The 12,605-nt window shown below is 38.8% G+C and overlaps 1 protein-coding gene across 32 annotated transcripts in view; it reads right to left on the bottom strand.

The window, feature by feature from the left end:
- Window positions 1-12,605, bottom strand: part of NSD1 (nuclear receptor binding SET domain protein 1) — a 154,539-nt gene that overhangs the window by 58,430 nt on the left and 83,504 nt on the right. For all 32 annotated transcript variants that reach the window (XR_015167243.1, XR_015167240.1, XR_015167242.1 and 29 more), the window contains 2 exons: window positions 3,763-3,887; window positions 1,024-1,294 (listed from right to left, as the gene is read on the bottom strand). Coding sequence is in view for 25 of the 32 variants with exons in the window: in XM_086410889.1 (XP_086267015.1) it covers window positions 1,024-1,294; window positions 3,763-3,887 (396 nt within the window). In the remaining 7 variants the exon portion in view is untranslated. The remainder of the gene's footprint in view (window positions 1-1,023; window positions 1,295-3,762; window positions 3,888-12,605) is intronic.

Genomic DNA, 12,605 nt, shown 5'->3' with positions numbered 1-12,605 from the left:
GAAACTGGGCACAAGCTGATTTCTTAAAAAACCTATATATCATGCAAAAATTAGTCATCCTATTTTTTTGTTTTTCTCATGATATTCTGGGAAGAGACAGGGTAAAAATTTATTTATTCTAAAATACTAGTTAATGTAAAACAAAATAAGAAAATAGTTCTGAATATAGACACAAACTAATGTGAGGCTGTTCTTATGTCAATGTGTGTGTATATACACAAATGAACTAAGGGAGAAATCGAAAGGGCAGAACTGCCTTTAGAGTAATCAACTGGTGGTTAAAAAAAAAAAAAAAAGAGAAGTGAATTCAACAGAGCCAGAATTCTGGGCATAAATGGACCAAAAGTAGAACTTTTGTTCTGTTCCTAAATAAGTAGAGACACTTATTTACTATATAGGACTGCTCTTAAGAATTATATAAAACAGCCAAATAACAGTTTGGCGCATAATGGGGAATGTACTGCTGACCATCTTTATTATTCTTTTTGATTCTGTCTTGTTTGATTCTGCACAACTGGACACCTTTCTAAAGAATAACATCACAAGCAATTCTTGGGAATTTAAGAAAGTTACATGCAGAATTTTCCTTGGCTGACTACAATACTCAATAGTCAGTATTAAAAAAAATATAAAATTAAAAACACCTTCCCAAGTAACACAAAGATTGGTAAAATCAGTATCTGAAGTATAATTTTTATGTGTTTACTCAACGAGTATGCAGTGCTCTTCCCCAGAATCCTAGTCTGAGTGCTGATTCACACTGTGGTTGATCAACAATTATGAAGAGCAGTAACAGTATAAGGTGCCTAGTTTTTTTTTTTTTTAATATGTCTTCCTGACAGTACACCACCAATTTATGATCAGTAGCTGTATCCATTAGCCAATACTATTAGAATTTCCCAGGATCAAAATGGATAGTTTGTTGTACACAGATACACTACTGGCTTTCCATCAAAATATACTAAAATCTCCTGCGTCCTCCAAGTATACCCACTTACATACTGAGACCCATCCCCATCTTACCTGGTGGTTTAACTAGCAATTCCTCAGACTCAAGGGCAGGCCGTGGAGAGACTTCCGGAGCCACAGGTACAGATAAGGTCAGCTGTGGCAACTCAGCATGTCCACCTCCAAGTTCTGACTGAGCCAAGGGCCCTTCCAAAAATGGAGCCTCCCTTTCAAGAACTGGAGGCTCTTCTTTGGTTGAAATCAAAGAATTCTCATCCACCTGTTTGTTCTGAGCACTAGATCGACATCGGGCTAAAAGGCTTTCCTCTTCACAGCGGGAACTTACCTAAGAACAAAAGATAAACGGGCAATCCATAGGCCAAAAGTGTTGTGGTTTAAGGGTTAAAAAGAATAATGCACTTATAAAGGAATGAAATCCTGACACATGCTACAAATGGGAGAAACCTGAAGACATAACATTAACTGAGATGAGCAGACATAAAAGGACAAATATTGTATGAGGTGAATTCTGTAAATAGGAAAATTCACAGGACAAAAAAATAGAATGGTGGTTGCCAGGGGTTAAAGGAAGGGGGAAGTGGAAACATTTTAACAGGTACTGAGTTTCAGTTTGGGAACATGAAAAAGTTCCAAAGACAATGATGGCATACTTAATGCCACAGAATTTTACACTTAAAAAATGGTCAGGGACTTCCCCGGTGGCACAGTTGGATAAGAATCTGCCAGTGCAGGAGACACAGGTTCAATCCCAGGTCTGGGAAGATTCCACATGACACAGAGCAACTGAGCCCGCTGACAACACTACTGAGCCTGTGTTTTCGAGGCCGCACACTGCACTACTGAGGCTGGCACGCCTAGAGCCTACGCTGCACGAGACAAGCTACCACCATGAGGAGTCTGTGCACCACAACGAAGTGCACCCACTACGTGCCACAACTAGAGAAAGCCCACGTGCAGCAAAGAAGAGCCAGCACAGCCAAGAACAAAAATAGGCAAAAAGTGGGAGGAAAAAAGGTTAAAATGATCAATTTTATGTTATATATATATATTTCACTATAATTTTAAAGGGTAAAAACGTCATTGACAGATACAACAAAAACGACAAAATGATCTCAGGGACGACAGAATGATCTTGGTTCGTTTCCAAAGCACATCATACAACATCACAGAGACTGAGAAACACTAAAGCTATAAAAATTCATTAAGGCCATAGTGATGATCTAAAAAAAGACAAAAAAGATTCCCTAAACTGAAAGTGTTAGTTTCTCTGCCGTGTCCGACTCTTTGAGACCCCGTGGACTGTAGCCCGCCAGGCTCCTGTCCATGTAATTCTCCTGGCAAAGATACTGGAGTGGGTTGGCCATTTCCTTCTCCAAAAGATTCCCTAATGTGTCATCAATAAAAGCAGCTAATAATAAACTTCTAACGTTGAACTGATACATTAATGGGAAAGAAACATACCCATTTCTATACTATAAAATGAGATTGCCAGATAATATAAGCAGAAGAAATAATAAAATCTGAAAGTCTTCAATTTTATAACCTCAAATGAAATTATTGATATAGACAAGGAATTATAATTGATTTAAAAAATCAGGGAAATAGCTGATGGGAAACAGGATATTCTGTTGGAGTCAAATTAATTATACATGTACTGTTGCTTGATCAAAAGAGGTGAAGCATAACTCAAACCACAGACATCAGTTAATCACCATTTTGAGCTAGTGGAGGTTAAATACTTTCCAATGTCATGCAACAGCTATGATGTAATCTAGCCAAAATGTTTAACTTGAATCTATCAAAATATTAGTTAAAACCACCACTTAACAGGGAACCTAGAAGCAAACTGAGAAGGCAGATACTCTTAATATGTCACTCTCATCACTTACATAGGGTCATCAAAGCAGGGACTGTCCCGGATTTAAAGTGATTTAAGAAATACAACAGTAAGATATAAAGTGTAGCCCTGGACTGGATCTTGTTTCAGATAAATTAAATATAAAGGTTAGGAAATAACTGGAGAAATCTGAATAAGGATTTGTCATTAGATTTTTAGAGGTGCATATTACCTAGGGAAACAGAGTCAAAATATCTCTTCTGCTGCTACTGCTGCTAAGTCACTTCAGTCGTGTCCAACTCTGTGTGACCCCATAGACGGCAGCCCACCAGGCTCCCCCATCCCTGGGATTCTCTAGGCAAGAACACTGGAGTGGGTTGCCATTTCCTTCTCCAATGCATGAAAGTGAAAAGAGAAAGTGAAGTCACTCAGTCGTGTCCGACTCTTCGTGACCCCATGGACTGCAGCCTACCAGGTTCCTCTGTCCATGGGATTTTCCAGGCAAGAGTACTGGAGTGGGGTGCCATTGCCTTCTCTGCAAAATATCTCCTATTTACTTTAAAATATTTTGAGTTTCAAGCAATTCAAGTGAAAAATAAAGCAAATAGATACTGTAACATTTGTTGACAGAATCAGGATCAAGCTATTATTTTTATATTATTTGTATTATTTTTTACTAAATATTTTATCACAGTAATACTTCTAAATCATTAAAATCATTTCAAAAGCAAAAGGGGAAAATATACATACACACACTATATACACATAGTATATAGAATCATTTATACCTTTTCTGTATATGCTAAATACTATGCCAGAAACTGGAAATAAAAAACTACAAAACAAGATTCCAGTTAACGAAACTATTGTCCCGTTAAGATGAAACATGATACTGAAGGCAAAATTGCAGTATCCTAAAAGGACTGATAAAACATTGTTGAAATGTTGGAATATACCTTGTGCACCTGTTCCTGTGTCTTCTTTTGTTTTTTCTTAGGAGCAAATATCTGATCATATTCTTCTGTATATTCCAGAAGCCACTTGCTTGGCTTCCTAAGGCGTTTCTTCTCTGTTCGCACAGCTAAAACAAGAGGCACAAGTTCAGTATTAAACAAAAAGTTAGAGAGAAACCCAATGTTTTCATTATAACCATCTCTGCATTCCCAAAGGAAGAGAAATAGGAAATTCACAAAAAACACCATGATTTAAGCTCCAGGAGGGTAAAAATGATTTGCTATGGTTTATCTTATGCAAAAATTGGGAGGAAGGAAGACCTTTGTTGCTCTATCCACAAACAGCCCTCCTAATCTCAAGGAAATTAAACTGAAACTAGTCCTATAGCAGCTTCCCTGGTGACTCAGATGGTAAAGAATCCACCTGCAATGCGGGAGACCTGGGTTTCATCCCTGGGTCAGGAAGACCCCCTGGAGGAGGGCATGCCCACCCACTCCAGCATGCTTGCCTGGAGAATCCCAGGGACAGAGGAGCCTGCCAGGCCGCAGTCCATGGGGTCGCAGAGAGTCAGACATGACTGAGCAACTAGGCACAGCAGAGCACACAGTGTCCTACAGCAACAGAGCTAATAATACAATACAGATTCTAAATCAGGCAAGTTCATAAAGAACACCACGTAGCATCTCTCTTAAGGGGGTTCCCAGGTAGTTCAACGGTAAAGAATCTGCCTGCCAAAGCAAGAGACATGGGTTTGATCCCTGGGTTGGGAAGATCCCCTAGAGAAGTAAGTGGCAACCCACTCCAGTGTTCTTGCCTGGGAAATCCCATGGACAGAGAAGCCTGGTGAGCTATAGTCCATAGAGCTGCAGAAGAATCACACAACTTAGTGACTAAACAACAACTTCTCGCTGGATTATGCAGAATATTTGATGAATATCCAGATAGAATATTTACCCAATCAGTACTACAACATGAATTTCAAAAGCATTTCACACGTACTTTCTATCACAGTTGTGATGAGTTTCACTTTAGAAACATCAAAAAAATAGTTATCCATATACCATTAAATGTATGCCAATATAACATTTTAAAATGTATGGCATGTACCCCAACAGAAAAGATAAGATATAGAATTCTGGGTACCTGCTTTAAAAAAATAGCTCTTGCCATGTTTTATAACCAAAATATCAAAGTACCATACCATTTCTCTTTGAATTAACAGTGAAACAAGTATCTATTATAATTTCCCTATAAAACTTTATCCTAGTCTTAATATACTTCACACGTTGTAATCACTTTATTTTTCGTACTGCAGAGGATGAGACAGTTAGACAGCATCACTGACTCAATGGACAGGAATTTGCACAAATTTTGGGAGATTGTTAAGGACAGCAAAGCCTGGCATGCTGCAGTCCATGGGGTGGCAAAGGGTCAGACAAGACTTAGCGACTGAACAACAACAAGAATCATTTTACTATACCATAAACTCTTTGGGAGCAGAGGCTAATGCCTACAGAATGCTGGATACAATCTACTCAAGGGGCCAGGAGTACTTCATATTATGGTGACTTCAGAGAATGTTATTCCTGCCTCATTTTAATGTGGCAATATGGGTGTTCTCTTAATAAAAGGAACACAAAAGAAAAGGTCACAGGCTTAGCAAGCACTGGGGTAAACTAGGGTACAGCACACAGGGCAGTCAGCATGGGGGCCCAAGACACTGGGCACAACAAAAAGAGGGCAAGCGTTGGAAAGCAGGGAACAGGTAAGCAGAGCCATCCATATCTGCGGCCCGGGTGCCCAGGTGCTAGGTGCACAGAATATAGGGTTCTCAAGACATAGAAAGTTATAAAGTAGGGGTGTTTTAGGCATGGGGCACCCTGAATGTGGGATTTTCCTGGCAGGTGCAGAGAAAGATGAGGTGCCCAGCATGCACAGGACATGGGGCACGCTTGTTGTGGGAGTCCCCGAGTGCAAGGTAGGATGTTCAAAGTGAGGAACACGCTGGAAATGAGAAATATGACATCAGGGACATGGGTAATCCTGGGTACACTGCCAAAATGAGTAAGATATTGCTACATGCCACAATATTAGTAATCCACAGAAACATTATATTAAATGAAAAAACAAAGACAAAAAGATCATGCATTGTATAATTCCATTAATATAAAATGTCCAGAAAGAGCAAATCTATAGAGATAAGAGAGTAGACAAGTGGTTGCCTGGGACTAGGAATAGGAACAGGGGCTAACTATGATGTATCTTACAGAAATGCTGCTGCTACTGCTGCTATTGCTAAGTCACTTCAGTCGTGTCCGACTCTGTGTGACCCCATAGACGGCAGCCCACCAGGCTCTCCTGTCCCTGGGATTCTCTAGGCAAGAACACTGGAGTGGGTTGCCATTTCCTTCTCCAATGCATGAAAGTGAAAAGTGAAAGTGAAGTCGCTCAGTCGTATCTGACTCTTAGCGACCCCATGGACTGCAGCCTACCAGGCTCCTCCGTCCATTGGATTTTCCAGGCAAGAGTACCGGAGTGGGATGCCATTGCCTTCTCCACAGAAATGCTATAAATATTCAAAAACTGATTTATAGGGATATTTGTACAACTCAGTAAATTTACTAAAAAACATTTGCTTGCACACTTAAAAAGTGTGTGACTTTTGTAGAACGTAAACTTTACCCTGAGTTAGATCTTTTCTTCAAAACACTGGTATTTTCCAAGAAACTAGAATACTAACAGCAACATCAATCCACCAATACAGATTTTTAAATCCTCTACTTCTCTGGTTCTGGGATCTCAGAGGAAAAAGAATTTAAAGGGGGCGGGGGAGGCAAAAATATAAACAACTGTTCATAATAATGGCAAGTTACTCAGCCCAAATCAACTGTTGAAAGTAAATACAAATACTGCGTAAATATGTTTAAAAATCTATCTTAAACAAAGTAAAAACTGACTAAACTGTAAAGAATTATAAACCAAAATCCAATGGAAAGTAATAGCCCACGGAAATAAGGAGAGCACTGAAACTGATTTTGTCCTGAGGACTTCTTGGCAACCCTGTTGGGAGGCAGGAGTTTAAAGGAGACTAAACTTGGGCCCCAAAAGACTCTATCCTCAGAGTTACAGTGAAACAGAAGTAAACTGTATCCCAATCCCCAGGAGACCACAAGGAAAGGTGCTTCGGCACCAAGTAGAAGGGGAGCAGGAGAGAGGACAAGTCCTTGAGAAATTGTGACTGATCCTCCTGTCGGTTTACAGTCTGATGGACAGGAAAATTCAAGCCCCCATAAGAAAGTTAATAGGTCATATTAAACGAAATAAACAGGAATAATCATCTCAGTAAGCACACAAAAAAAATCTGAAAGACAAACTAGCTATAGAACGGAATTTTCTCAGTATGAAAGGCTGTGTATCAAAATCCCAGTAAATAAATATCATAGTTAAATGCTGAAATCCCAGAAGCTTTCCTCCCTAACATCAGGAGTAACACAAGAATGTCTGTTCACTCTACTTGTCCTCAACAATGCACTGAAGGATTAAGCTAGGGCAACTAGGCAAGACAAAGAAACAAAATGTACCCAGATTAGAAAGGATGAAACAAAACAATCTCTTTTGGCTGAAGACATTGCAACCCCATGGACTATAGCCTGCCAGGCTCCTCTGTCCATGAAATTCTCCAGGCAAGAATACTGGAGTGGGTTGCCATTTCCTTCTCCAGGGGATCCTCCTGACCCGGGGATCGAACCCGGGTCTCCTGCATTGCAGGCACATGCTTTACCATGTGAGTTACTAGGGAACCACAGGAAATCCTAAGGAATTCAGAATAAAATGATTAGAGCTTTTAAAAAAAGTTCAGCAAGGTTGCAACACATAAGATCAATATATAAAAGTCAACTGTGGGAACTCAAACTGGAGCTCTGTAACAACCTAGAGGGGTGGGATGGGGAGGAAAGTGGGAGAGAGCTTCAAAAAGGGAGGGTACATATGTACACCTATGTCTGATTCATGTTGATGTTTGGCAGAAACCAACAATTCTGTAAAGCAACTATCCTTCAATTAAAAAAATAAGTAAAAAAAATTTTTTAAGTCAACTATATTGTACTTGTACAATACTTGTACAATACTCATACGAGCAATGAGAAATCCAAGAATGAAACTAAGAAAATAATCTTATTTATAATAGCACCAAAAAAGGATATAAATATTAAGGGATAAAATGAACAGAAGAAGTGCAAGAGTTGTACACTGAAAACTACAAAATATTGTTGAAATAAATCAAAGATGACCTAAATTAATGAAATGCCATCTCTTGTTCATAGGTTGGAAAACCTAACATTGTTACAATGCCAACACTGCTCAAACTGACCTATGATTCAGCACAACCTCTATCAAAATCCCAGCTGGCTTTTTGGTAGAAATGATAGGAAGCTCCTAAAATAAATACAGAAATGTAAAAATCCAGAAGAATCAAAATAGTCTTGAAAAGGGATAAAGTTGGAAGACTTGCACTTTCTGATTTCAGAACTACAATAATTAATTACTAAAAGATTAAGAATTTGTGGTACTGGCAAATAGTTAGACATATATATTAATAAAAAAGAACTGAGAGTCCAGAAATAAACCATCACATTTATGGTCAAAAGATTTTCAAAGAGGGTGCCAGGACCATTCAATGGGGAAAGAATACCCTTCTCTACAAATTGTGCTGAGACAACTGGATTAAGCAATGGTTACTTAGCTATGACACCAAAAGCACAACGAACCAAAGAAAAAATAGGCAAATCAGACTTTGTCAAAATTAAGAATGTCTGTGCTTCAAAATATATGATTAAGAATATAAATGGTGACCCATAAAATATGAGAAAATATGTGCAAATCATACCTAACGTGGACTTATATATAGACCATGTAAAGAATTCTTACAATTAAATAATAGAGACAAACAGCCCAATAAACATTTTAACTGATCAAAAAACATATAAAAAAAGATGTTCAATATTGTCAGTCATCAGGGAAATGCAAATCAAAACCACAGTAATGAGATAGCACTTGACACCAACCAGGACAGCTTTGTTAAATAGGTGCTTATGTAGAGGTAGACACCTTTGCAAAACATTCTGGCAGTTCCTCAACAGGAAGGCAGAATCAGTTAGGAAGTTACAGTACCCCAGGGCAAGTACAAACCCATGAAAAACAGCACTGAAATGGATTAAAAGAGCCAATCCACTTTACCTGAGACTGCCACTCCGAAAGCAAGCACAATTGAGCTCCCCCCTTAAAGCTGAATGTTGGAGGTGTCCAACATTGAAGTTTTTGCGTTTCTGTCTAATCTGACTGGGAACCCAACAGAAGTCACATAGTTTGGACTCTTGGAGGCACTACAAATAAGGGAGAGAGGGAACAACATGTTGTGGAACCAGAGGGGCTATAGTGACATAGACAGGGGCCAGATTGGTAAGACTGGGAGAAAGTACTAAAATCCTGGCTTCTCTCTACAAAGGGAGGTAAAAGAGGGAGCATTTGGAAATCTGGGTTTTTAGAAAATTGCCCAAGGGACTAGTACCTGTTTGGCCTGCTTGTGGGAGCTAACAGAGAGCTGGCTTCTTTAGATACCTGGGAGCTGCTGAGAATTAAAGACAGTGAGAAAGCTTGTTGCAATAGCAACAACTAACTTGCAGTACTGCAGAAAAACACAAGATGAAGCAAGAGATTGCAAACTCCCGAAAAAGAAATAGACAAACCTCTCTGATTAGGAAACTACACACACAAGTCCACACAAACCCATTCTACAAAAAAGACTCCAGAGGTCCCCAGAATCTCTAGCCAAGATGATTGGTATGCCTTCCCCTATATGAAGCATCTCTGTAAAGACTCAGAAAAGTGGCTGTTTAATCAAATTCAAATGCATGAAAATAGGGGCAGGGGGGTAGGGGGAGGAGGGATTATGAAATATACGAAGAAACAAGGAAACACATCCCAAAAAATCAAAATAGATCTCCAGAAACTAATCATAAAGTAACAGAGATCTATGAATTATCAAAGAACTCAAAACAATTGTATTCAGGAAACTCAGTGATCTACAAGAGAACACCAATATCTAAAAGAAACCATGACAGTCAACAAAAAATAATAACAGTCAACAAAAAATACTAGAATTCTTTAAGACTAAACTACCATTTTATAGAAAAACCTGTAATCACTTTTTAAAATCCAGATGGATATCAAAATTATCTTGGAATTTCTTGAAGAATACAAATGCCCAGGTATTACTTTTTTCTCCAAAGCTCCAGATGTGTTTCTATTGAGCAGTCATGTTTAAAAACAAGTACACTCTATGATGATTTTTACTTTTATCTAGTTTATTTTACTTCTTCTATTTCAAAATCAGTGCTACTATTTCATTCAGCATGTTTTCCAATTTCTCCATCCTTTTTAAAAAAATTTTCTTTCTTAAGTCTTTATAAGCATAATAGAAAAGCTTTTATGTGGGTATATGCATATATATATATATGTGTATACATATACACAATATGTATAACATGTATTTTGGAAAAAATGAGTTATTGTCTAGCAAAAAATTTTATGACATTCATTCCATTTGTTTGACTTAATCTGAATGCGAGATTTCTAATTTATATTCACTCAAAACTTTGATATAATTTCATGTATTTTGGCATCAAGTATTACACCTAAAAGTCTAGAAAGCTTATCTTCTTAGTGATTTAAAAACATTTTTTGAATGAGGCTTGACATTTCTAATTCAATTCTGAGAACCTAAAGAAATACTATGCTTTGTAAAAACAAAAATAGGAAATTAACATGTACAACATTATTAACTACAGATTTTGTTCAAAATTTCACAAATTTTTATCCTAGTGTCCATTATTTGCTTTCTTTTCATACCTTATTCAAAACTCCATGTTGTATTCAACTACACTGAGCATCTGAAGCTGCATGCAACAAATTCTGGAAAACTCTCTTTGCATTTTTATTTTCTGTTTTCTATTTCCTTGCTATGGCTTCTTAAGATACACCCACTGTTTAAAACTGGACAATTAATTTCCAAATACATGGGATTTTTAAAGTATCTTTGAAATAAATTTCTCATTCTGATACTAATTGCTCATTTAAATGCTTACTTCTCTGCAATTGCCCTTTGTGCTTTTTCAGTCTTCTAACTTTACTGAAGCTTTCAATGGCTAGGTTAAAAATCTTTCTTGGTAAATGACACATTACACTTGAAAATATATGGGTTATTTTCAAATATCTTTTGCTACTGCTCTCTAACATAATTCCACAGTAATAAGACAACACCCTGATTTCAATATCTTTCAGCTCAGTTCAGTCGCTTTGGACTCTTTGCCACCCCATGGACTGCAGCACATGAGGCTTCCCTGTCTATGATCAACTCCCGGAGCTTGAGCAAACTCATGTTTGAGTAAACTCGTGTCTATCAAGTCGGTGATGTCATCCAGCCATCTCATCCTCTGTTGTCCCCTTCTCCTCCTGTCTCCAATCTTTCCCAGCATCAGGGTCTTTTCCAATGAGTCAGTTCTTAGCATCAGGTGGCCAAAGTATTGGACTTTCAGCTTCAGCATCAGTCTTTCCAATGAATATTCAGGACTCATTTCCTTTAGGATTGACTGGTTGGATCTCCCTGCAGTCCAAGGGACTCTCAAGAGTCTTCTCCAACACCACAGTTCAAAAGCATCAATTCTTCAGCGTTCAGCTTTCTTTATAGTCCAACTCTCACATCCAACCTAGATAGCATATTCAAAAGCAGAGACATTACTTTGCCAACAAAGGTTCGTCTAGTCAAGGCTATGGTTTTTCCGGTGGTCATGTATGGATGTGAGAGTTGGACTGTGAAGAAGGCTGAGCGCCAAAGAATTGATGCTTTTGAACTGTGGTGTTGGAGAAGACTCTTGAGAGTCCCTTGGACTGCAAGGAGATCCAACCAGTCCATTCTGAAGGAGATCAGCCCTGGGATTTCTTTGGAAGGAATGATGCTAAAGCTGAAACTCCAGTACTTTGGCCACCTCATGCGAAGAGTTGACTCATTGGAAGAGATTCTGATGCTGGGAGGGATTGAGGGCAGGAGGAGAAGGGGACGACAGAGGATGAGATGGCTGGATGGCATCACTGACTCGATGGACGTGAGTCTGAGTGAACTCTGGGAGTTGGTGATGGACAGAGAGGCCTGGCGTGCTGCGATTCATGGGGTTGCAAAGAGCTGGACACGACTGAGCGATTGATCTGATCTGATCACATCTGATCTGATCACATCCATACATGACTAGTGGAAAAACCAGAGCTTTGACTAGACGGACCTTTGTTGCCAAAGTCATGTCTCTGCTTCTTAATATGCTGTCTAGGTTGGTCACAGCTTTTCTTCCAAGGAGCAAGCGTCTTTTAATTTCATGGCAGCAGTCACCATCTGCAGTGATTTTGGAGTCCAAAAAAATAAAGTCTCTCGTTATTTCCATTGTTTCCCAATTTATTTGCCATGAAGTGATGGGACCAGATGCCATGATCTTAGTTTTCTGAATGCTGAGTTTTAAGCCAGTTTTTTCACTCTCTTCTTTCACTTTCATCAAGAGGCTCTTTAGTTCCTCTTCACTTTCTGCCATAAAGGTGGTGTCATCCGCATATATGAGGTTATTAATATTTCTCCCAGCAATCTTGATTCCAGCTTATGCTTCATCCAGCCCGACATTTTGCATGATTTACTCTGCCTAGAAGTTAAATAAGCAGGCTGACAATATACAGCTTTGACATACTGCTCTCCTGATTTGGAACCAGTCTGTTGTTCCATGTCCAGTTCTAACTGTTGCTTCCTGAC

This window comes from Bos grunniens, chromosome 7, assembly GCF_055505025.1.
Source record: "Bos grunniens cultivar Pamir isolate PY7600 chromosome 7, Bosgru_T2T1.0, whole genome shotgun sequence".
In the NCBI taxonomy this organism is placed as follows: Eukaryota; Metazoa; Chordata; class Mammalia; order Artiodactyla; family Bovidae; genus Bos; species Bos grunniens.
The sequence above is the reverse complement of the archived record's forward strand: the minus strand, read 5'-3'. Positions and strand labels throughout refer to the sequence as shown.